A 26329-nucleotide genomic window follows, 5' to 3' on the forward strand; every position below is an offset into this window, starting at 1 on the left:
TAAACCCTGTAATACTTCATATGTCTGTTGTTGTCCGCCCCTTAGTTCTATTTCAATATACCAATCTCAGATTACAGCAGCTGCATTGTGTATTTGATTTGTGGCTCTGAAACAAGTGGCTTTACTTGTCATATACATGTAGTCAATAGCTATGCTTGACCCAAATACAAAAGGGACCTGCTTGTTTCACGATGTGCATTTACCGCTTTAAAGTTTTAAGAGAGCCCTAAAGCTGATCAACACCCCATCTCCTCGGACACGTAGCCATCTTAAAACTATGATTTTATCCCCAAGAAGCACAGATTTTAACAGCGTTTTCTCAAAACTGGAGTTGCAGAAATATATGGCAGCCATTAAACAGATAGATGTGTGATCCCTCCTGAGACATTGCTGTTTTCCCATCTTATGTGGTCAAATTAATAAAATGTTTTATGTGAAACATTAAACTATTTCAGTTCCAAAGTTATGATAAAATGATGCAATGAGCCAAAAGTCTTTTTATGGCCCAGAAAGTCGCCGCTAAAAATTGCAAGGAAATTTAATTGAATGTTTTCCTTCTCCACTTAAACCCTGCCTACACACACACACGCACACACACACCCACACACACACACTTCATCTCTAAATGTATGCATTCCAATAGAACACGACTGAAGAAGTAAAATGAGTGTTCAGCATATGACATACAACTAATTTCTTATATTATTCACTGTATTTATTGCAGGAGTGATTCAGTAGCAGAGACGCCCGGCTGAGCCGTGAGAGAAAAGAGGAGACAAAAGACCAATCAAGAGGTCTTTTCTGCTGGGATGCTTGCAGCCTTTTATCTGCCCCACACTCAGTTCTTATCACAGACTTTCAGTCTTCCCCAACATAAGAAACTATGAATGACTTTTTCTTCAAAAGTCTTCACAGTAAGTACAAATGAGGACAAAAAAAGAATTAGCTGGTGTAAATACCAACTAAAGCAAAATATTAATTCACAAATGTTTAAACCAAAAGATAAACTAAAGATATCAGAGTATTACTCACTTTGTAAAGCTAATTTTTCTCAACAAAAACCTTGTTGTGCGGATCCACTGCCCCCTGCGAAAAAACTTAGGACAACTGGGTGAGAGAGGTAATACTTCTCCTGCCACAGTGATTTTTTTTTTTTTTATCAATTTCTTAAGGCCCGAACATTGTATTAGAATAAACTGAAAGAATTATGTAACAGCTCCTTGTGAAAGTAAAAACTGCATTAATCCCTGTCATGATCTCAGTGTGGTGGTGTTTTAAAGTGCTTTGAGAGAGCAGGATCTACAGATGAACAGCATGGAGTGTTGACAGCTCGGGCTGGCAAAAAACATGAAAGAGGGAATGTCAGAGACTCAAAGTTTTATAAAAACAAAGATTATAATAACCCCATTCAGAAGTGTGTGCGAAAAACTTCCTATTATTCATCTTTTAATCTGTACATCTCAGAACTGCTAACAATAAAACTGTGTCACGAAACTTCTTGAATAAAGTGCAGCAATGTCTTATTTATATACAGGTACAAGGCTTTTAATGGCTTTGTGGTAAAATCAGAGCACAGCAGGAGGTAGTTAGCCAATGTATGCATAGGATGAAGATTTTTATTGAAGACATAAATGTAAGAAAAAAAAAGGCCAGGAAAAATCGACTTATTCTTAGCACCACAGTAGCACACTGAGTCTTAATCAATTGCATGCTGGCTGGTGACAGCAAAGAGACATTAAATCAATGACTATATTTTAGAAGAAGTATAACTTTTTGCACTTAGAGTGTTATGGACACGGACAAAAAAAAATATTAATCAGAGATTTTGTCTTTTGAATTAAAAGTTTGTTGTAAGGCTAGCCATTATGTCCATACAGGCAGAATGATCAATGGGTTATTTCCCCACAGTGTGATTACACTGCTGATTTGAGTGTTAAAGGCTATATTCAAAACAAGCCATTAAGTTTCAGTTAGAAAGAAAACCGGCACATGTTTCCAGAGTGCGCTTGGAAGTGAAGAATTAAAAACGTAGGCCCAAGGTGCAAACAAGAAGGGAGGAAACTTTTTCATAAAGTTCGACTGAAAACAATAACAGGCAATGTCACTTCACACATAATTTGCTCCATGTAGCAAAAACATTTTTTAAGGGGAGAATCCATCAAAATGGATTAGAAGAGTAATGCTGCATTGTTTCCAGTCAAATAATGAAATTGTCTGTTTCAAACATTTAACGGGGTTAGAAACAAAGACTCCACCGCTGTGACCCGAAGCAGGAAGGGTAATCATCTAACTCCTGCAGGGCATTAAGAAGATGTGGGAGAGAGGAATATTATTTAACTGTGTGTGGAGGACAAGTTCTGTACATTAAAGACGACGGAAAACGTTTCCCAGCCGACAAGAAGAGCTGGAAGTGGAGGCACTACACCAGCCTGATTCACCACCGAAACATCAGCAATCATAGAAACAGACACAGCCTGATATGTGACGGCTTGCCTGACTTCCTTGAATATGTCCGGATTTAGGGGGGTAAGAAAGAGAAAGCTTGCAGTAAGCTGAGATAAAGCGCTTTGCGAAGACATATCTTTGGAGAAACTCAAAGAAATTGGAAAGATATTCAGTGACTTGGGGCTTTCTAGGGTGCAGAAAGAATTATTCCTAAATTAGGAGGATGTGGGCATTGGTGGAAGACAAAGTCTGACAGTTATTACCATTACTGCAGTCTGTTGGGCTGCTCAAGTCATTATTTCAGCCAAGACCCTGTGACAGGAACCGGCCCGTAGCCTCCTCTACTTATACTTCAGAATGAGAAGCCTTACAGGACTGAGAGAACATGCATCAAGATCATTAATTTAAAAGGTCTTGACTGCCGATATTTTAATATAGCCACATTTACATATACACATACGCCATACAAATTCGGAATCCTGTGTACTCCATTGAAGGAAATTGAAGTATTTATATTAGCGGTTCTCAACAGGGGCGGTACCGCCCCCCGGGGGGTGTTCAGAAGATGGCAGGGGGCGCTGGTGGAAATTTTTACAAATTAGGCGGCGCAGCAGGTGATGAGTGAAGATTACTGATGGTGAGCATCAATAAATGATAAAATAAATCTAGCAACAGGAAATAAACTAACGTGGACATAGCAATAAACTAAGAGAGGATAAAGGAAACTAAATGGAAATGAATGAAGAACAAAATGCAAGAATAAACTAAGAAACTAAAGTAAATACAGAGGGATAAACTAGTATGGCAAGACCATTCGAGCAATAATTAATACAGAGGACTGTATGGCAAGAATAACAGACACTATTTCCAGATAAAAGGTAAAATAATGTTGTTGAAGTGTCATGGGTTTATTGAGACCATATCTAATACTGAAAATAAATATATCTTACAGACCAGAACAGTAAATAACTTATCATTTATTTATGTTTTTAATTAGATTTGATATATTTATTTCTTCAATATTATTTTCCATGTCAGTGTTATTGTCATGAGGCTGATGACTCCATGACACTTTCAATTTGACTCATTACGATTTGATTAAGAACCAGATTTGTTCTTTGTAATCTCTGTCCAGTAAAACTATTAATCTATAAATCAATAGACAGGTCTATATAAAGATATAATCCATGTTTCTGTCTCATATCTGTATGGCATTAAAAGGATCTGGAACTTTTGTTTTTCCACTGAAAGCTCTGGTTTGCACAATAAATGCCACGTGGGTGAAGTTTTATGGATGATGCTCTGATGTCCCATTCTCCTGAAGGCAGCACAGAGCTGCACCACCAGAAACTGACAAACACTGAAGAGAAGAAGAGTTATGTAGTTACAGTTCTATCCATGTTTTAATGTGGGAGACCTCAGTCGTTTGCAAATAGTTCAAAGTTTAAACTGGCATGTTTTACATCTTTTATCTGCTCATTTTGTGTAATATTTAACAACTAGAAAATGGCAAAGAATAAGAATATTTTTTCCACTGATTGGCTGCTGTTAGGCCTACCAATTTAAACTTAAATGCTCATTGCATTTTTCATAGACACCTGTGAAAATAATTTCTATTCCCATGACTTTTTGTTCTCTGGGAAATTATTTTTGATGATAAATACAGAACAAGCATAAAAATCAAACATCTACAATAGTGATAGTTATAGTAATGATAAAATAATAGTCAGTGCAAAGTAGCCTACAAATTCTTTGGTGGGGGGCGGTGAGGGATCTGGATAAAGGCTAGGGGGGCACTGGGCCAAAAAGGTTGAGAAACACTTATTTACATCGTTCTCAGAACGGCTGATTCTGAAAATTAAAGATTTTGATCAAAGTTTGGTTCACTTCTCAGGCAGGTTGACTGAGATCACTTCTGTAAGTGGTTGCTCATATTGTAACACAATTGATTGAGACAAATAGTGCAAGATAGTGCATTTAATTGTATGAGATCGCACTATACTGTTTAAGTTTTAATTAATCCATATGTCTGTCACAGTTGTCAATATTTCTCCATTACAAACCATTTATACACATAATTAACTTGCCTACAGGAAAAGAATGCCTTGAAAGGTGATTTTGTTTGTAATTGCTTTTGGTCTTTGTGCGGCTTTGTGCATTTTCGATTTTGATTTTTTAAATCCGACTTTATTTTGTTTAATTCAATTTCCCCTTTGGTTAATGAAGTATTTTTGAATTTGAATTTAGTCATATGTTTGGTACTTTTTATTTTTATCTGTCCAAACAAAGAATATTTCATTTTGCACACTGTATTTTTACAGCAGGCTATGCTCACATCCTAGAAAAATATCAAGCCTCCTGTTGACTCTGCATAATTCGCACCCAGGTCCAGAACTGGAAATATGATCTGTGATGGCATGGGCTTCTATGTTGCCCAGTGGCAATAGGGCAAAAGCATTTATTAATGACATGACAGGAGGCAGAAGCAGCTGGGTAAGTTTTTAAGTTTGGAGCGACATTCTGTCAGTTCACATTTATCAAATGCAGCGGACTTGACTTGGCAGCACTTAGTTTCACTTAACAGTACAGATAAACAACGATTCTCAACATATTGTGGGGAGATTTTGTCAGGAAACTTGAGAAAAATAAATCTACAGTTGCTGAGATAATCGTTTGCTCCTTACCCATCTAAGATGTACTCTTCCTGCTGAAAGCAACAAAAAGAAGAATCCTCAAACAAAGAGCAACTAACTAGAGGCACCATTAGTAAAGACCTTTCAAACATCACAATGTAACGTTACAGGCTTCAAGCACTAAGTGCCTGTCATTTTCTTAATTTGTCAAATTAGCCGAGACTCTAAGAAATAGAGTATTTTGACTTAAGAACCCAAATTCAAGAAACCTCAAATAAAATTTTACAAGGAGATTATTCATTCTAATTAAACTGAAGATGTTTTAAACAGATGAAAAAGCTGCTTCCAGCACTGAGTCGCTGAGTTAGTCTAATGTGCTTCACCTGCCCCTGCCTTAATATTGGGGAAGATATACCACCCAGTGCCTGGATTGACATAAAGTTTAATGCGACGCTTTATGGATCCTCAGGTTTTTTTCCCCATACATCACCACTGGCAGTTTGACATTTCAGTATTGAGTAAAATGCCAGGCAATCTAAAACAGATGTCTGTTCTATAGGGGATAAACTTTAGGAAACTCAGAAATCCTATTATGTTTTGCAATCACATAATTATCACATAAACCACAATCATCAGTCACATGAAAGAGAACAACAACTTTGTTTCAGCTTCCAATAGGACAAGGACTATAAACTGTTTCAACCAGGGCTGCAATGTAATGGTGACCATTAATTCCCACTTTGCGGTTTTTTTTTTTTTTTTTGTTTTGTAAAACTAGTTGGAAAACAATGCACAGTTGAACATCTAAAGACAAATGTAACTCATTTCAACATACTGTTTATATCTTAAATATTAGTGCATTAGGAAACACACTTCTCCACTGAAAATAATGTAAATGAAAATAATATGTTTTAATTCTAAAAGCTACATCTTGGCCAAAATATGTAACATATGTTGCAACATAGGTAGAAGCATTGCATGATGAAACAATAAATAACCAGTGAATAAATAGTTTTTCTGGGACACAGTGATTATGGGAGTTTTTTTATTTATTTTTTTCTTAATTTTGAAGTCATATTTTTAACGTGCAAACAACTTCTACTATGGGTTAAGCGAAGGCATCATGATGTATTCTGCATCCAAGAGGATTCCGGATTGGGTCAAAAACGCAGAATGTTGGCATTACTGGAGTTCTTTATAGACAAACATGAAGTGCTGGTGGAAATCTAATTACTTTCTCTGGGTCTAAAATTAAAAAGACATAAGCTCAGAGATTTGCTTCTGCCTGCATTTTAAAGTGCTAGGAAAAATGTTAAGAATATAGTTGCACAGAGTTAAGGGAGAGCTTGCAAGAGATCTGTTTTTTAACTCATTCATTTTTTAACTGCTCAGACTTCTCGGATAGCTATGGAAGTGAACATCTCTACAGTCGGCAGCTTTGCCTGCCGGGTACAGAAGAATCCAGAAAAACAATGCAGGAGAAAGAACACACAAGGAGCAGGATAACGTGAAGCACAAGAGGCATGCTGTGGGCTGGCTCACACTCTAAAATGTGTGCCTGTTAATGACATCCCACACATTCCGAGGAAAATGTATAACCGGGGCAGTTATGCAGGATTCATGTTTGGGAAAATGTTTAAAAGTTTCCCATGTTAAATTTGCTTTCCACAGGAATGCCCTACTTTGTGTTAGAATTATCTATAATTCCAATTTTTTAAAAATTGAAGTTTGTAGTTGCTGTGTGATCAAACGTGGAAATGTTCATCGGGTATGACTGTAAGCCACTGTTTCTTTTTTGTCGTTTTTTGTATATAACAATCTACCATAGCAGACCAATCAGAGTGACGCATTTCCACCTACATTTGCTCAGAAATGTTGGTATTGTTATATGAAAGCAGTACCATAATGTAATGGTCAGATGGTTATTAATTCCTCATCAAAGTGGTAAATCATTCATTATTCTCATTGCGATAAAAATTTTAACCACTATAAGTTTGTGATAATATGTAAATTCAGAACTACCAACTGTGCAAATTTCGTTGCCAGGTAAAGACACTTCATTTTCTTTCTCTAAAAATAGTCCTGCAAAAGTGTTTGATTTAACACATGGATTGTTTCATACACCATCAAAGACTTGGCTGTTCTGCTCTAGATATAAGAGAGCGTATGAAAAAGCATAATTTAAATAGACCTGCTTCAGGTTTAAAGTGGCTCTTAGCACCTCATTTGGTAACTGTGTTTAATCAAAACCCTTGCTTTCCTCGCTGAAGCTGCTATACAGAGACAGCAGGGTCTAAGTTTGAGTTTGAACTCACAAGACAATGATTAGATGTTCAAACATCATCACCAATCGCCTCTCCGGTTGCCAGGGCGCCACATCCATCTGGAAAAGGATGGCACTGCTGGCAGGCACTGACAGGGTAAGACTCACCCCGGGCCTATCGCGGGGGGGAGATTGATGCACTTCTCGGCGGGGGAAGAACTGACATTCATTTTAATTAGGCAGGCAAAATAATGTGTCTGCGGCACGTTGCTTCCCTTGCCTCATCTTCAACGTCTCCTCTCATGGAGAGAAAGGAAAAGGCGTCTCCAGGGAAGAATGAACTCCAGAAAAGGCCACCAATCAGGCCGTGTATATATCACTTCTAAGTCCTCATGACATTATTTTTCTTAGGATGTTTGATTAACATTTAATTAACATTTGTATGACATTTCATATAAGAACAAAAACAAATATTTAACTGGTTTCTTAAAAAGTGAGCTTCACACCAGTGGGAGGATTCATGTCTGCGTAACAACGAAGGTAGCACCAATTACCTTAGCAGCACCAAACACTGAGGGGTGTTTTTTGTGTGTTCTGGAGATAGTGTCATTGTGACACAAACATTTTAATGAGTGTTTGATTGCTAAAAGCTTTGGTAGATTCACATTAATTTACCAAACACCGCACAACCCTTAAGGCGCACAGAGAGGCGACACACATACAGCCACTTAGGGGCAGTCATGGGAAAAACACACAACAATCTATACAACATGTACCGTCTGTGAGCCAATTAAAACCCAAACAAGAGTCTCCGTGGCACCAAGGAGAGGCTGTACACTGACACCTTTAATAAACCCTGCTGCTGCCAGCCATGTTCCTACCTTCTGCTCCACATACCGTTTCTCTTCTATCCCCTTTGCACTGACATCTCAGATAGAAAAATAAAAACATGATTAAGAGGATGATTTTTTTTTCTGTGTAGAGCTCAACTTGGAAAAGGCTTTTTCTCAATGTAAATCAACTCAATATCAACTCTAGTTTCAGTTAAAATCCTTACACTTTTGGGTATTTATTAAAACAAAATTCCATCCATCCATCCATTTTCTTCCGCTTACCCGGGGTCGGGTCGCGGGGGCAGCAGCTTCAGAAGGGAGGCCCAGACTTCCCTCTCCCCAGCCACTTCTTCCAGCTCCTCCGGAGGAATCCCAAGGTGTTCCCAGGCCAGCCGAGAGACATAGTCCCTCCAGCGTGTCCTGGGTCTTCCCCGAGGCCTCCTCCCGGTGGGAAGTGCCCAGAACACCTCACCAGGGAGGCGTCCAGGAGGCATCCTGACCAGATGCCCGAGCCACCTCAACTGGCTCCTCTCGACGTGGAGGAGCAGCGGCTCTACTCTGAGTCCCTCCCGGATGACTGAGCTTCTCACCCTATCTCTAAGGAAGAGCCCAGCCACCCTGCAGAGGAAACCCATTTCGGCCGCTTGTATCCGTGATCTTGTTCTTTCGGTCATGACCCAAAGCTCATGACCATAGATGAGGGTGGGAACGTAGATCAACCGGTAAATTGAGAGCTTCGCTTTTTGGCTCAGCTCTCTCTTCACCACGACGGACCGGTACAACGCCCGCTTCACGGCAGACGCTGCCCCAATCCGCCTGTCGATCTCCCGCTCCCTTCTTCCCTCATTCATGAACAAGATCCCCAGATACTTAAACTCCTTCACTTGAGGCAGGACGACCCCCCTGACCCGGAGAAGGCACTCTACCCTTTTCCGGCTCAAGACCACGGCCTCGGATTGGGAGGCACTGAGCCTCATCCTGGCCGCTTCACTCTCAGCTGCGAACCGCACCAGTGAGAGCTGCTGATCACGTTCCAATGAAGCCAACAGGACCACATCATCCGGAAAAAGCAGAGATGCGATCCTAAGGCCACCAAAACGGATCCCCTCAACACCTTGGCTGCGCCTAGAAATTCTGTCCGTAAAAGTAATGAACAGAATCGGTGACAAAGGGCAGCCTTGGCGGAGTCCAACTCTCACCGGAAACGAGCCCGACTTACTGCCGACAATGCGGACCAGACTCTGACACCGGTCATACAGGGACCTGCACCCCATGCACCCTCCAGGACCCTGCTCAGGGTGTAGAGCTAGTCCGGTGTTCCACGACCAGGACGAAAACCACACTGCTCTTCCTGAATCCGAGGTTCGACTATCCGACGGACCCTCCTCTCCAGGACCCCTGACCAGGGAGGCTTAAGAGTGTGACCCCCCTGTAATTGGAGCACACCCTCCGGTCCCCCTTTTTAAACAGGGGGACCACCACCCCAGTCTGCCAATCCAGGGGAACTGCCCCCGATGTCCATGCGATATTGCAGAGTCGTGTGAGCCAACACAACCCTGCAACATCCAGAGCCTTAAGGAACTCCGGGCAGATCTCATCCACCCCCGGGGCCCTGCCACCGAGGAGCTTTTTGACCACCTTGGTGACCTCGTCCCCAGAGATTGGAGAGCCCAACCCAAAGTCCCCAGGCTCAGCTTCCTCAACAGAAGGCATGTTGGCGGGATTGAGGAGGTCTTCGAAGTATTCTGCCCACCGGCCCACAACGTCCCGAGTTGAGGTCAGCAGCACACCATCCCCATTATAAACAATGTTGGTGCTGCACTGCTTCCCCATCCTGAGACGCCGGATGGTGGACCAGAATCGCCTCGAAGCCGTATGGAAGTCTGTCTCCATGGCCTCTCCAAACTTCTCCCACGCCCGAGTTTTTCCTCAGCGACAACCCGAGCCGCATGCGGTTTCGCCCGCCGGTACCCATCAGCTGCTTCTGGAGTCCCACAGGCCAAAAAGGCCCGAAAAAAATTTTAAAATTAAAAAAAAATTTAATGTAGAAATTAACTTGAACAACTGGAACCCCCGCGGAAAGGGTTATGACTCAAATTAACTTTCAGATATACCAAAGCGTGAATAAATCCTTTTAATGTAAAAAAATATTTATTAAACTGAGTCTGATATTTCATTAAAACTGCAATCTATATGTTTTAAGCAATGTGCTGTCAGGACATTTGAGCAGCTCTCTGAACTGAATTTGTCATGTTAAAGGAGAATATTGAATGAAGTGCAATAAGTACAATGCAGTGTAATATTTCTTTATAGCAGCTGAGTTAAGTATTGGACTGCTATCAGTCGATGCTTGTTGTAGAATGACTGATATGAAAAATTTGTCATTACAATACAAGTTTATGCAAATATTAAACTAAACCCATTAAAATTTTATTTTTACTGTCCAAAATATATATTTTTTGCCATTTTTGTGATTGAAGTATAATGCTAGGTGCAATAGTCAGGGAGTCAGCCGATTAAACACTCAAAGTTTGCTACCTACTGTTTAAGGTGACATTTAATACAAGTGAGGAGTTTCTACGGCATGTCTGAAAATTTTTTTTAAATCACTAAACTTTTGAAGCTTACATGATCTCGTTTACAAGAAATCAGATAAGATCTGACAGTTCCATCAAACTTGACAGCTGCAAGCCAATAAAAGAAACACCTCTTTGTACACTCACTAAGGTCCACTAAGAGAGTAGCACTTGGGTCCCAAGCTAAACATTAAGGCTAAGAGAATACCTCGAGAAATGATTGGATCTTCAGTATAGATCAAGCAGGTTATTGTCAAAAGGGACATGCGGTCAGAGGAGCCAGGTAAGGCAATCCCTCAGCAATCACTATCATTTTTATTTATTTTTTTATTTTTTAACACAAAGATAGCATCAACATGCTTCATATTCTACAGAAAACAGAAAATCCCAAAGGGGAACGTCTGACCTTAAATTTGAGTGCAATTCAGTTTCAATTCAATGTATTTCACAATAAACGTAATATGGCACTTTACAAGAAGGATAGATTAATAAAGTGAACAAAAATCAGGAATCTAGCAACAGGTACCGTTACACCCTATTGACAGATATGTCCTGAGAATGTTTTTAAAGTCCATTAGATGAAAAACAGAGTACATATAGTTAGTGGCAGCAGTAGCTCCTTCAAAGACTTTGTTCAGGAGAGAGGAAGTTGAATACAGAATGGCAGAGGAACTTATTGAGGGTTGTCTAGTGGCCGCCTCCAGGAATGTCACAGTTAAACACAATGGGGTTATCAGGCAAGACAATGACCCAAAGCACTCTAATAAGTTCCCCGCTAAATGATATAAAAATTTAATTAATGTTTTGGTGTGGCCTAGTCAAAGTCCACACTTGCATAACTCAGATGCTGTGTCATCACCTTAAAATGCTACAAGGTGACTGCATTAACAATATTCTTTGAAGAAGAGTGAGTCAAACCTCCTCCACAGTGATGTAAGAGAATTATTACTAGTAATCATAAACGGTTGATGGAAGTTGTTGCTGCAGTTGTTGTGGAACAACCAGCAGTTAGGGGGCAATTACTTTTTCCACATTTGACCAAGTTGATTTGGATAACTTTCTTTCCTAATGTACTCATCTTTTGAAAAAATATTTTGGGTTTATCGATATAATCTCTGTGGGAGAACTTTTAGGACTTGAAATCTGTCTGTGACATCAAAATGATAATCAGTTGAAGTATGTGGGGAGGAAAATACTTTCCCATCGATTCAAAATTAGTAGGAGTCGGAGCAGAATTAGTGGCAACTGAAGCCATTAATATTTTAAAAAGGTATTGTTGCATAGGTTCAAAAGACCAGAGAAAAATAATGTACAAAGCTCATCTAAAAATTAACATGAGAACAGAGACTGCATTATAAAATATCTTGGAAATGGTCTAATTTTTATTAAAATTTTTGTTGATGAAATGCCAACCAGTTGCTTTATTTTGGGTGTAACCTGCACTATAAATCAAGTTACTAATAACTAAAATTCCTCTGTTTAATGCGCTATAAATGTCTTTATTGTCCACATTTGAGAAAATATGCTCTCTCCAGCCCTGCCTCTCTCTCTCAAGACATAATTAAGGAGATAGGAAACTGAAAATATCTGATAAGCTCCATATCACCTCTGTTAATCAGCCTCAGCTGTTGGCCAAAGGCAAAACTACATTTTAGTCCTCATGTTTCTCTTTTTTCTTGTCTCCACCACTTATGAAGCAAGTAACGGGATCCTTGAAATATAGTATGAAATGTTTTGACATTTTCCTCACTGACAGAGGACAGCATCATGATTGTTTAGGCACATTTCATAAAAATGACAAATACAATGTTGAAAAATAAACTGGTGTCTTAAATTCCTGTCTTGTGTTAATCCAGAACTGATATGTTAATTATATTGAAAATATAAAATTATATATACAGTCAAACCAAATGTTAAGCAAAAAAGGCTTACCCGATTGTCAAAAGAAATTGGACCACAAAGAAGCTACAATCAGCTACGAAGCAGAAGAAATCCAAATCATTCTGACTGCTGTGTTCCTGTAATAAATCTAATGAAATTTTTTCAATGAAATGTGTCATTTGATGAATCAAGTCACTGTATTTGCTGCAATTCCTCGAATCAATCCTCATCATTAAGTCATTCTGTGATCTACACAGAAGAGATAATGGATTTTTCAATTTAGGATTGTTTGTGATGATAAACAAATCCATGTTAAAACACAGATTAGAATAAATGTTATGCTACATTTAAAAAATATTAAAATCATACAAAGTACCCTGTATAAATATAATGCATTTAAGAAATAAACATACTACCATAATATGATATAAAGTTTTCCTTGCCACTTTTTTTACTCAACATCATAAATGCCACCCAAGTCAGACCTTTTCTCTTACAGACGACGTTGTTTTCTTTACAATACTGTAGATTTCTCTGTACAGACGAAAGAAAGAGCCTGCTGCCAGATTCAGTTCTGCCTCTGCATATATCCAGATGAGAACTCAGTAAAGGGCAAAACAGTGAGTTTGTTTAAAGGTCAAGCATTAATGGTTACACTTCCTCAGACGCTCGGTAATCAACTGTGCCACTCACCAGGCTGAGTCGGGGTTAAAGGTCGCACAACATGAAAAAGTGAGGACAGCAACGCTTTCATTAGCCGTTCTGTGCTGGCCCAGTTACACAAGCGGAGAACCTATTTCAGTACATGACGCATATCACAACTGTCAACATCCTTTTTTAGTAATTTAGGTTTGATATCATGTAACAGCTTGGGAGGGTTGCCAATTACTGTTCCAAGAAGGTGACTCACATCTAGCAGTGTCTCTGGGGCAAGAGCAGAAGACACTGGAAGCATGAATCCAACTATCTCCTTTCGATGGAGCCTTAACTTTAATTCTGCTCACCCGTTAAGCCTCTACGTGTCTTTTTTTTTTTTTTTTTAAAGACTTCGACCAAAGAACAATCACTCAATCCTCATGTCAGTGTTTTGGATGACTGCTGCTTTCTTCACCCTCATGACAGATTGATTCTTTGGAAAAGGACAAAGTCATGCAGGCCGTCAGCGCCTTCATCCTCAATTTCCCCTGGACCAGCCCACCCATTAGTGATGAGCTAGTGCTTGTCAGCAGAAGACGACAGGCAACAATATGCCCCATCGTGCTGTATTAAATTGTACAGTATGTGACTGCATTGCATGGCTCAGTAGGTGAACAGTGCCAAGCTTACAGAGGCTGAAGAGAGACGGCAAACAGCAAGCAGCAGGGAAGAGTTGCCTGAGATGAAGTTAAGGTGAGGATAAATTGATGCCAACAGGACATAATTAGGAAAGCTGCCATTTCCTAACATCACTTGTCAGTGATCCAAGTCTTCTCACAATTTGTCATACTGTAGAAGGTTCTTACAAAAACTTTTGAGTAAATATCTAAGTGCAAGAGGTGCTAAAAGGTATAATTTTCTTTAACAGCACCCCATGGCTCAATACCTTCAGAACCCCCTTCAGGAAGAACTTTAAGTCATTTTCTGAATGACTAGATTTAGTCTTACATGAAATAGTTTTCTCACGTAACCAAACAGCAAAAACTCATTTCTAGGCTGTATCTAACCCCTGATTATTCACCATGCGAGCTTTCATACTAAAGGTAAGCATCACAGAATCAGGTATCAAGTTAAGTACAACAATGGCAATATACAGTTCTTTGCATAAAATGTGTGGGAACATCTCCCATTGCAAATTTTTGAACAAAACTTCGAAGGCGTTTAGCATCTTCTTGGTTTTATTCTATTCAAGAGCCACTGCTACTGAAGAAAGTAACTGCCTGAAGTCCAGTGATGTGTTCTGTCTCACTGCACTTCAGCGCTACTGCATTTTAACGGCAAGAATAAAATGCGTCATTTGACAGGACGAAGAGTGCAAACCATAAAATCATGAGCAGCGAGAGGTCTGCAACGAAGTACAATAGGACCACTGATGAAAATAAAATAAAAAAGTGAAATACTAAATCACAAAGTAGAGCGACATTGAGAAGGTAAAAGGCAGGAAGTGGACCTAGTGCATTTGACCTCAAGAGAAGCTGATTACTTGAAGTTCATCAGCCCCAGACACGGCTGGACAGCAGCCTATCAGGAATATACCCTCTTAATTTTTTTCTCTCCAGCCTACTTCATTAAAATCGTTATTCTTCATCCCTCTGATTGCTGCAAGGAATGTGAAATAGAAGTATAGCTTAAAGATTTTGAGAGATCAAGGGCGACACTTGGAGACATGACAGAGGGACCGACCAAACAGCAAAGTCTGGTTGTACATTGCTAAGTGGGAAAGAAGAAAAATGACGACACCACAAGAGTTTCTTTCTACATAACCTCAGGCAATGATGGCAATACAATTTTGTATTAAAAAAAAAAAAAAGGAGGCCATCCTTGTGCTTTGCCTTACAGTGAGAGGCTGGCTGGCTTTCAACACAGCACGGACGAAGCATCCAGGCACTCTGAGAGCACAGGGTGATTGCCTCTGTATTGCAGTGGTAATGTTTTGAGAGTGAAAAGGGATTTCAGCAAACTACTTTTCCTCTCTTCGCAGCCACCTTAGCCCCCTCAGAAAACATCAAAAGACATAAGTCTATTTAATCTGAGGAAAGAGCAAAAACAAGGCAGACCGCACCTGTCATGCCACTACAGTTCAACACAAGACGGTTGTCAATGTTGCACCAAACAGCGCCATCTAGTGTGAGACCTAAATAAATATTTTTACGCACACATTTCTATGGTAAAGAACAATTTTTAATTTTTACAGCAGTATTCATGCACAAGGTAATTAAATGTGCTTCACAGAAAAATAGAGGAAGTAAAGAAAAATACATTTTTTAAAAATCAGCCATTACATGAAAAGAAAAAAGAATTCAAATTCGGATTTCAACAAATGAAAAGCAAAAGCAAAATAAAATGAACTGATAGTCTTTGAATCTGAAGCTGTAGTAAATCCAGTGTTTTCACACTTGAGTTAAAGGAACAGCAACAGTTTCTGCATATCTCCAGTTGGTTCCAGAAATCAGCAGCAAAAAAAAATACTGCTCTTTTCTTTTCTTTTTCTTTTAGTTTTTTTTTCCTTGGAACATTGTATGTGCTTCTCCACTACAGTAGCTTAAACCGATTCTGCCCAGCTGGATTCATGCCAATTATACAAAGTTCTGCTTGGTTTTTCTCTGTTTTTCTTACACACTTCAGGGGTAGAACAAGCCACGTATTGAGCACAGGTATTGATCGACAGCAGACTGCATTTGTTGGCCCATGATTTATGTCACTACAAACTCCAAAAAACATCTCAACTACCGCTGTGGACCGGCAGACACGAGTCTGCTATAAGAGACCTGTACGGTGTGGAGGAGGGTAATCATGAGTTTAATCTTGAGCAGCACAGGAGCACATCTCTCAACTTTTAGAGTGGGATGACCGTGATTTAGAAGCCCTGCAAGCAGCACATCTCTTTGAAGAACAGGCACGCAATGAAGAAGGGAGAAACTTTGTAGCTGTGGCAAAAATTCTGTCGCAGTTATAGTTTTGTCCCAGAAAAAAAATGGGACTACATAATATGAGTTTTACATGATCCAAATTTTATTCTTTGTTTGGAATTTTCATTCAAGTAGTGTTCATTAATGGATGTTGTTTACATCTTTTGATTGCATAATCGATATCCAAACAGTTGCACATGTTTAAAAGCTAATCTGAATTGTTTTCGTTATACTATTTGGGCCAATAGTTTCCAGAGTTCGGCATGATACTAGCCCACGCAAGAACTACCATTTTTTAGAACAAGTGATACAACTTATATTTATTTTGACTTTGAGTCCAGGTCAACTCACAGAAGGAATTAAAATAAAAGCAAGTTTTAAGACATTTTCCATCATTTGTATTTTAAGGAAAAAAGTGAGGCAAATAAAAAATAAATTGATTAAAATCAGAAATCAAATTTGGTCTAAAAAGAAAATCTGAGATTTTATCTTCCGGCCATATCGCCCAGCTTTTAGCTTCACCGAGTCTATTGGAGTGCTGATCTCTAATCTTGGTCTTTGGGATCAAAAAAACAATAGGCTCTTTTGTAAAAGATTTTCATCAAATAATTACAAACGACAAGCCATTTCTGAGCTCCCATCGGCCTTACACAAAGCCGTGTGTTATTCCACACAGCCGAGGAAAAAAAAAACATTTATATGCTGCTTCATTTCCAACTGAGAGAACAACCCCAAGTCTTGGAAATGTTCAAAAAGTCTTAGTCAAGTTTGTGACAACTATCCAGCATGATCATCCATATTTGCTGTCATCAAATGGTCTGAAATCTAGTTGGCAGAGCTCAGCTGACATCCCTGAAGGCACACCTTAACTCAGTACCATTTCAACACTTTTGAAGTGTCGCATCTCTGACAGCTGAGACAGTGCATGCACAAGTACTCTGCCTCATCATGCTGTTCTTGGCTGCCAGAGTCACAGAGCATAAAGCTGTAGCCATCAGCTGATATTATCATATTGGGAGTCTTACTGCAAGATGAAGTTCGGCAGCTGCGTTTCTGTCTTTTAGGAGGAAGCACGAGAGAAATCCTTATCAGTTAACAACTGAAGTCTGGAGAAACACGCGACAACTTGCATGCAGATGTATCAACATGCGCTAAAAACACCCACACAACATCGCCGCAAACAGAGTATTCTGCACTTTTAAAAAAATATATCTTTCACTTCATCAAACATTCAGGATTTAATGGCATAGAAGGTGAATGTGGTGGAGTAGAGAGTGGGTGAGGATCTGTTGCTATTCTGAGATGATCTAGATGGCAAGTGGACTGTTCCAACAGGTTTATTAGAATTTCTGAACTTAGGTAAACATTTTTTAAAAATGGTGGAAAAAAAGCTTCTGCAAAAGCATAAATATATTTTATATTATGTAAAAAAAAAAAAATGAAACGCTAGATGCAACGGAAGTGTCAGTGTAAAAACCTAAAATGTTAGTTTGTGCTTGTTATACTATGGGGATCATGAACACCCACAGTAAAGCTAATGAGCATCATAAAAGCCACTGCTGGCAACAGAAGAGGATATTTCAAAACCAGCGGTGCAGTCACAGGTTTTGGACCCTGTGGCAGCATAACTCGAGTTGGTCATTTTCTCATTTTGGATTTATATCCAGCGGCAACATTTTTTGAATGAAATCTCTCAACATAGATTGACGGACTGATGTAAGTTTTAGAGCTGACATCTACGTCCTTCTCTACTTTAACCAACGGTAGTCACCGAGCCTCAAACCCAGAATTATCTCCTTAGCCAACTTAGAATCAATGTTTAATTCTGACTTGATCATTATTCCTAATGATCTTCTTAGGAACAGACTCGATATTCACAGAACCTAGCAATGTCATTACCCCTTACTTAAACTGCATTATGTTTCTCAGACTAGAATAAGCTAGACGGTATAACTATGTCACTTTGTCTAATTATTATCCATTATGAGTCAAAAGGCTCACAGAATATTTTAAACTTTATTAAACAAAACAACCATATACATACCTACACAGAAAACTGCCTGTCAACACGTTGCCATGGTAAGAAAAGACATTAGTTATTATATTAATACTGATGTACCCTGTCATCCACGTGACATTGTGACTGCTTGTTTTTCTGCTGCTGTTAATTGCTGTCCTATTGACCCTTCATTGCATACGGGGCTGTACTCAGTAACATAGTCGGAGCTTAGCCTCAGAATGTGCAAAGTGCTGAGGGCTCACCCACACACATAATTACTGCAGTCTTTTTGTGCATTTTGTAATGCTGGGAGCAACTGTTTAGTATCAACTTATTTTACCAGGACGTGTTGCCAGCGTGGATCTCTCCATCACTGGGTTGTTCGACCAAAAAACCTAAACATGAGCAAACTCCAGCATAATTTAATACTGCAGAAAAAGTGAGTATCCATAAAATATCTGCTTCTAACTTAATATAGTCAACAGTTATACAGTAAAAATTAAATACAGGGAAGAATTGGGATAATTTGGTTATAAATTGGACTAAGAATTTACTGTCACAGTACATATGTACAATAAGGGATTTTTTGTGTTGCGTTTTTTTCTGCAATGTCTAATATTGTTTTTATTGTAATGTTTTCATTATGAACCACAGGAAGAAAACTCTACTACAGTAAGGACTAATGGAAATCCTTAAAAAAACTAAACTGTAATCTGTATGACCACCTTGGTTAGTCAAAAGAAATCAAGAAAAGGAGCCACTGCTCTCACTTTTCTCCCTCTTCCTCTCTTGTCAAGTTAGTCTATTTGACAGTGTAAAAGTTTTGGTTTCTCATGCACAACATGGAGGTGTGCGTCTGTCTGCCCTAGCTGGAGGCCTTTTTAAAGTGGAGCACTATGCATACTAATCACTATGTGCAAGCAACCTGATCTTAGAGCAGTTCTTGTTTATCACTCTCTTTTCTACATTTTCAATAGCACGACTGTTTGTTTCACTTGCTTGTTGAGATATTTTTGGTTTTAGCCAGACAGGATCTCCTGGCACAGCAGCTGCAGTGCAAAAAGATATAATAAATATAACAGGTTAATTGGATTGCTCTGGCTTAATGTGGATGTGACTGGGATGTAGTCCTTGCAGAAAGCCCGGAGGGTCACTCACTGCTTCCAGCAGACTGCTCTTAGCAGAAGAAAGTCTCTTACCTAGATGATCTAAAAATAATGATCCCCCCCTCCCAAGAGTTGTATCTGAAATTATGCTAACTGCATCTCTAAATATTGTAATCTGGTTTATAACTCAGAAATCTAAACTTGGACTTTAAAAGTAATAAATGATTGATAATAGAACACCAGCACGTCATCTACTCTTCCAATCATAGCAGCTCGGAGGTAAATGGTGCCTTGGGGGCCATCGCTGAAACCACACACTGAAAATGTTTGGATTCAAACTCATTAAAACTTATCTGCACGAACAGGAAGCTCAAACAGCAAGACGAGAAGAAGGGATAATTCAACTCCGAGCAGATCTTTTTGCACATGTTACTGTGGAAAATATACTTGAGTGTTTGACAGCTTTTTTTCCCTCTCATTTTTATTCATGTAAAGTTGTTTTCTATAAAGATAACTTCCTGGCTGGGGCCCATTTCAAGAAGAGGTTGATGCCAAGCCAGGATCTGGATTTAGGATTAACTCACTCCATAATACATGTGTGTCTCTCTTACCATAGTCTCTCGGCCTATGGGAGCGGAGAAGACGTACTCTAGCTGAAAGACGATTGCCAAAGCCTGATTATTGGCCATTTTGATCTCCAAGCTGCTGCGAAGGCCCAGCATCTGAGGACGTGACGATGTTGCTGAGCTAAAGAGAAAGCAAAGAGATATCGATGTGTAACGTAGGCGTGAAAAATGTGAAGGCAGTAATGAAGAAATTACAATGCTTTTCCAAAATGTGAAAGGTTTTAATATTTCTCCTCCTACAGCTATATTTTCCCTTAAACGTGAAGCAAAATCAATGTGCTGTAAGATTTACAATCCCTTGCTAAATATTTCCTGGCAAGCACTTGCCTCCTGTGTGAGAAATGAAACGGCTTTCTATGTATTCGTCATTCACAGTTTGCATACACCAGAGGCGGGAGCATACTGTGCAGTGCTCGCGTGTCATGAGGTGGGGCCGAGTGCCTTTTCTTCCTCTCGCTTCACAGATTCTCTGGAGTCAGTTTTCCCCCTCTTTTTCTCCAGTTTCTAAAACCATCCAGCATAACACAAGCTAGACAGACTGTCAGCTATCACTGACAACACCAGTGAGAGTCAAACGCCATAATTACTGCCTACACTATACGGGTATATCAAACCAGATTTACAACAGACATTCCCCTCTTCAAAAAAAAAAAAAGAAAGAAGTGCAAAACATTTTTTTATTATGGAGAAGATGATTATTGTGGTCATAAAGCACGAGTCGCCAGGCACAGATTGTGGGTAAGCATCTTGATGAGTTTGTTTTATAGTTAAATGTTTGTACATACATTTTTGTTATGGTAAGAGGCCCGTGTCATCACTCATAATTATAGTTTCTCCAAGGGTCTGGTATGCAGCAGAGAAAAAATACATTTTGATGTGGATACCCGCTTTCAAGAATTTGTGTGTCATGTTTTGAGTTCCCTAGCCTATTTTGCCATTCCAGTTTTCTCACCTTTTAAATGGAATTACTTCATCCTTCACGCTACTGTTTTGTGCATTACTATTTTATAAAACTGCATAAAATATCCCAGCCAATTACCCTGACAGGCAGAGCTTAAATAAGAGCGCTCACACTGACAAGAATGTGTGGAAAAATGTCAGAACACACATTCGGCGCATGCAGTGGTTTCTAGTAAGGTTGTCCAGTGACAGCATGTGGGCGAACAGTGTTATGTTTTCAACCAATTAGGTATTTTGGAGACAGTGCTGTCAGCACAACCACATTTCCTAACGCCATTCACAGTAGGTATAATTAAGAATGGACAAACTTCGAGCAATGAAAGATAGCAGAGTTCGGGCATCATATAGAAACCGGAAAGGAACAACTTGACCTTCAGCCGTGAACTTTATGTTCGCAACCGAAGCCAGAACCTCCACGTTATCAAATCTGCTTCAAAACAGAATACTTATCAGAAATATTCTCATTTGTGTTATTTTGTAAAGAAGCAGTGCAGAAACGTAATAAAAAAAATTTATATTTGTGGGTAGGAAAATGTGTAAGACTTACCCACAGAATAAAAATATTTAAGAGACTGTCATGACAGATATTCCCAATACTTCTGAAAGAAAAAAATAAAAACATTTCAGACCCGCTCCTTAAAGGCTCGCTGATGCACACACACACACACACACACAACTTATTAATTGGAGCTTCTATTTGTGTGAGCCAAGAGGTTTGTGCCGTCACCAGTGCAGCGACTGTGGGTTTCTGGGGACAGCTCGTGTATTTTGAACAAAGTGAGCTGCAATGCAAAACGTAACAGAGTAAATGTGCCGTTTCTGGACAGCTGGTAGAAATTCAGCCACAAACTAAAGAAACCTTCAGGAAAAATGTATAAAATTCACACGTGCAAAACCTGTGTCAACAGGTCATTACACATGAATGTAATTCTGCACATGTGCAAAATCATGGGAAATTGAAATGAGAAAATGTGATAAAGCTCATGAAAATGTTAATGTCTTAATAGATCGAGATATATGATACATGATTATACTTACTTTGCATAAATTAAACACGAGATTTTTGACAAGGTGGAAGGTTTAATGTGTGAAGAACATATAAAATTGCCTGTGAAATCCATTAGATCACAAGTGATCTCCATGTGAAAAATGAAATACAGTAAAACAGGCATTTTATATACAAGATCTATTTTGTGTACTAACATGTAAAACCTCTGTAGGTAAACATTTACCCATGTTTTAACATTTCTTAACATATAAAACATTTTCTACACTTTGGTGTACCTGTTTTCAAAAGAGTTTTCAGTAACCTCATCTGGAACATGCAATCACATTTCCACGTTGAAAAAAAAACCCAAAATAGAAACACAATGAATTAAGAAAAACAGTTACTTCTAAAATATTTATGAGATTTCAGAATGTATTGTGCTGAGTGTCAGAAATGAGATTTCCTTTCACTGAGTGGATTGATAACCTTACATCACAACACCCGCTTTGGAAAGGTTGACATCAACTTTTTCGCGGTCTCAATAAGGCTCAAAGGCCAAAGCATCTCTTCTGAACCGTTACGTAATTATCAGGAAACATTGGTGTGAAAAATAAAGTTGTTTCATGTAGGTCAAATATGATATAGTATATATATTAAAAAAAAAAAAATATATATATATATATATATATATATATAAAGCTGTTACATTCACACACTGAAGACTTTCTGAAACATGAGAATTATTTTAAATTCAATGCTGAGTTTACTAAATCTTACAGGATTCATGAGCTCAGGCTCTGATGTACTATTGCCTTGTGCAAATTCTGTTGTGGCATTAAAAATTTATTTAGTATTTAATAATGAATTAAAATGCAAAGTAAGTAGCTAAAGTGTGGGGACACTGAATTCTTGCACCTGCTTCTGCAGCATAAGAATTTTCCTGTTTCCTTATCAAATGGCCAGTTTGGTCAGGGGATTACCTGAATAAATCCAACAAACAAATATCAACTAACTTTGCTTAGGAGTTAACTGCTAATTGCAGCATTACTGCTAATTGCAGCATTATTCACCAGAGACAAAAAAAAAAAGCATATCTTAAATTACGCCCTTGACACAGATGATATAGCTGTTGTGTGGAGGAGGTGCAGGTAATGAGCAATACAGGCAGGAAGAGGAAGTGCATAAACAGAAGGATTCTTCATTTATGCAAATTTATTTGGAATGCCAGAAGAAGACATTAGAAGAATTTGCCAAACCTTTTATCTGAGCTGGGGAACGCAATCTGTTTGCATACTTCTCACTATTTTATTTTACATTTTGTTCTTAGTTTGGTTTCAATGGATGTACCAAAACTCTACTGACTGGATTTCATCATTAATTTCTTTTTTTTTTTAGCCATTGTTGCCTCTGGATGCAGCAAAGAATAGCATTACGGAGTGGAGGACTGCAATGATGCAACAGCAGGCTTTTATTGGCCATCAAACTCTGCAACAAAAGCCATTTAGGACTTTTGTTGCAGAGTAGGCAGCAGTAAAAACTGCTATTTGAGCAAGACTTTACAGTTTTCACCATGACAATAATACACTTCAATTTGTGACCATTAAAAACTGTCCAAGTCTGGTTAAAACAGACAAGCATTAAAATAATGTGACATATGAGCAGGTCTGTATTAATGTGATCAGTTATGATACGATGATAGCGCCTTTGCTTTGTAAAAGTATTCAGACATCTTCCACAATTTGTCATAATCAGAAACTTCATTGTGTTTTATTGGGATTTTACGTGATTGAGCAACATAAAGCTGAATCTTATTATGAAGGGGAAGAAAACTATTCATGGTTCTCAAAATGGTTTAAAAAAATTTTTATGTGGCATGCTTTTTTCCTCCTTTACCATAATAACCCTAAAAATGAAATCCAGTGCAACCAGCTGCCCTCAGATGTCACCTATCTACTAAATACAATCCAAATGTTTGATTTATTCTCTGTATAAATCCAGACATTTTGTGAAGGTCTAAGGGTTTGTTTGTTGTTTTTTTTTTTTAAACTTTAAAGAACAGCATTATGAAGACCTAGGTACAATGCAGGCAAGTTTAGGGAAAGATTAGTGGAGAAGTTTCAAGCAATACTAGATCCCATGCTTTGAGCATCTCACTGAACTTCACTGTTTATTCCGTCAACAAATCTGGCAAGAGTGGCAAGAAATTGTTTTCAAAAGTCATAAGAAGTTACAAAGTATTAATTTAGCTGAATTCAAGACAAATGCATGACACCCTTTCCATAGTTTTTGGCAAAAATCATGCATAGTTTTCCTTCAATTTCTAATTATCGACAACTTTTTGTGTGTCTACCACATATAATTTTGCACAAGTTTTTTGACTATTTCATTTAGATGTAGAACATTTCTACATAACCCCTGCTATCAATCCAACCGCAGAAAAAAATTCAAATTCAAAAAAGAAATAAATTGTCCCAGCCATCTAGACATACAAAGGACAGCATGTAAAGCAAAAATACAGTGTGCGCTGCAGTTCCAGAAAAGAGAGAGCAGAAACGGACACCAAGAATAGCACTTTGCCCTGATATCTGCCAATATCATACTCAAATGACATTAATGCCTAGCAAGCTTTCTTCAAGTATACATTTTTTTGCTGACTTTATTAGATAAACTTTCAATCATTTCTCGATCAGCAGAAAGAACGGTGCTTGGAGAAGCTGATGAAATACCATAAAAATAAGCACGCCAAAAACTATTTTTGCACATCTGCAGATCTTGTCTGACATCAGAGTTCTGCTTCACCGTCCTCTGCAGCCTACAGCTACAGCTCCACTATACACGTGTAACTCCTGCTCACCTGTCCTTGACCAGCATGCTCTTCTTAGAGGTGCTGTCTGTTCGTCCTCTGACTCCTGACGCAACGGGCTCCAGGACCACCACTTGAGGCTTATCAAGGAAACACCAGCCATTGTGTACTCCGACGTGAAGCCTCCGTTCTTGAATGACAACCGTTTGTTGTGCATCCTCAGGTTCAGGTTGTTTCTAAGAAACAGAGAAGATCACATTGGGGTTATCACACACACAAAGCTAAAGCAGTTTGCATGAACAGTGCTTGTGGATGAATCTTTTGATTTCAACAAGATTACTGTCTAGTATTCAATGTCATGCTCATTGTGAGGGATTTACCCCCTCCCTAACAGGTGCTGTTTTTTGTGTACTTTATGTATTCTAATTTATTTGGGTAAATGTATTGTTTGGGCAAGTAACTTGATTTATTTACTTGTTTTAATCATCTTCTCATCAGAACAGAAACAAAACTGAAGTTATTATCTTTGGACCTAAAGAGGAGCAAACCAGAATCAATGCACAGCTTCAGTTATTACAACTGAAAACCAGCGATCAGGCCCGAAACCTGGGAGTAGTGATGGACTCTGACCTGAACCTTCAGAGCCACATTAAGACAGTCACAAAGTCGGCCTTCTATCACCTGAAGAACATCTCCAGGATTAGAGGACTTATGTCTCAGCAAGATCTAGAGAAACTCATCCATGCGTTTATCTTTAGCTGCATTGATTACTGCAACAGCGTCTTCACCGGTCTGACTAACAAATGAATCAAACAGCTGCAGCTGATCCAGAATGCTGTTGCTCGTGTTCTGACTAAAACCAGGAAGATAGAGCACATAACACCAGTTTTAAAGTCCCTGCACTGGCTCCCTGTAGCTCAAAGAATAGACTTGAAAATACTGTTGTTAGTTTATAAATCACTGAACGGTTTAGCACCACAATACATTAAAGATCTGTTATTGCTGTACCAACCGTCTAGATCCCTCAGATCTTCTGGTTCTGGTCTGCTCTGCATCCCCAGAACCAGAACCAAACGAGGAGAAGCAGCATTCAGTTTCTATGCACCACAGATTTGGAACAAACTTCCAGAAAACTGTAAAACAGCTGAAACACTGGGTGCCTTTAAATCTCAAATTAAAACCCACCTGTTTAAAGTTGCTTATGGCTAAATTGCGGGTTTTAATGTCTTAGGTTTGAGAATCCTTGTATGATGTCGCTCTGCTAAAACTCTGTTCGAGGAGACCACATAAGGGCAAGTCCTCACATGGATCGATGTTTTTAATGTTTTTAATGTTTTTAATGTTTTTATCTTTACTTTTAATAATGTTTTTATCTTTTTTAATCTTTTTCTAAATCTCTCTCATTCTCTGTTTTTATTTATTTTTTTATTATGTAAAGCACTTTGAAATGCCTTGCTGCTGAAATGTGCTATACAAATAAAATTTGATTGATTGATTGATTTGAGGTCACCTGGTCATGCGTTGCCATGGAAATGCACCCATGAGCAGTGCTGACAAGGACCTGGTGTTTCCAATCAGCCTCATTGGTAAAATCCATATTCTGAGAGGGAG

At 38.8% G+C, this 26329-nt stretch overlaps 1 protein-coding gene across 5 annotated transcripts in view; it reads right to left on the reverse strand.

The window, feature by feature from the left end:
* Positions 1-26329, reverse strand: part of nphp4 (nephronophthisis 4) — a 185780-nt gene that overhangs the window by 105578 nt on the left and 53873 nt on the right. For all 5 annotated transcript variants that reach the window (XM_008413093.3, XM_008413092.3, XM_017305948.2 and 2 more), the window contains 2 exons: positions 24770-24954; positions 19953-20088 (listed from right to left, as the gene is read on the reverse strand). In XM_008413093.3, coding sequence (XP_008411315.1) covers positions 19953-20088; positions 24770-24954 — 321 coding nt within the window. The remainder of the gene's footprint in view (positions 1-19952; positions 20089-24769; positions 24955-26329) is intronic.

This window comes from Poecilia reticulata, chromosome 7, assembly GCF_904066995.2.
Source record: "Poecilia reticulata chromosome 7, P_reticulata-male-v2, whole genome shotgun sequence".
Classification (NCBI taxonomy): domain Eukaryota; kingdom Metazoa; phylum Chordata; class Actinopteri; order Cyprinodontiformes; family Poeciliidae; genus Poecilia; species Poecilia reticulata.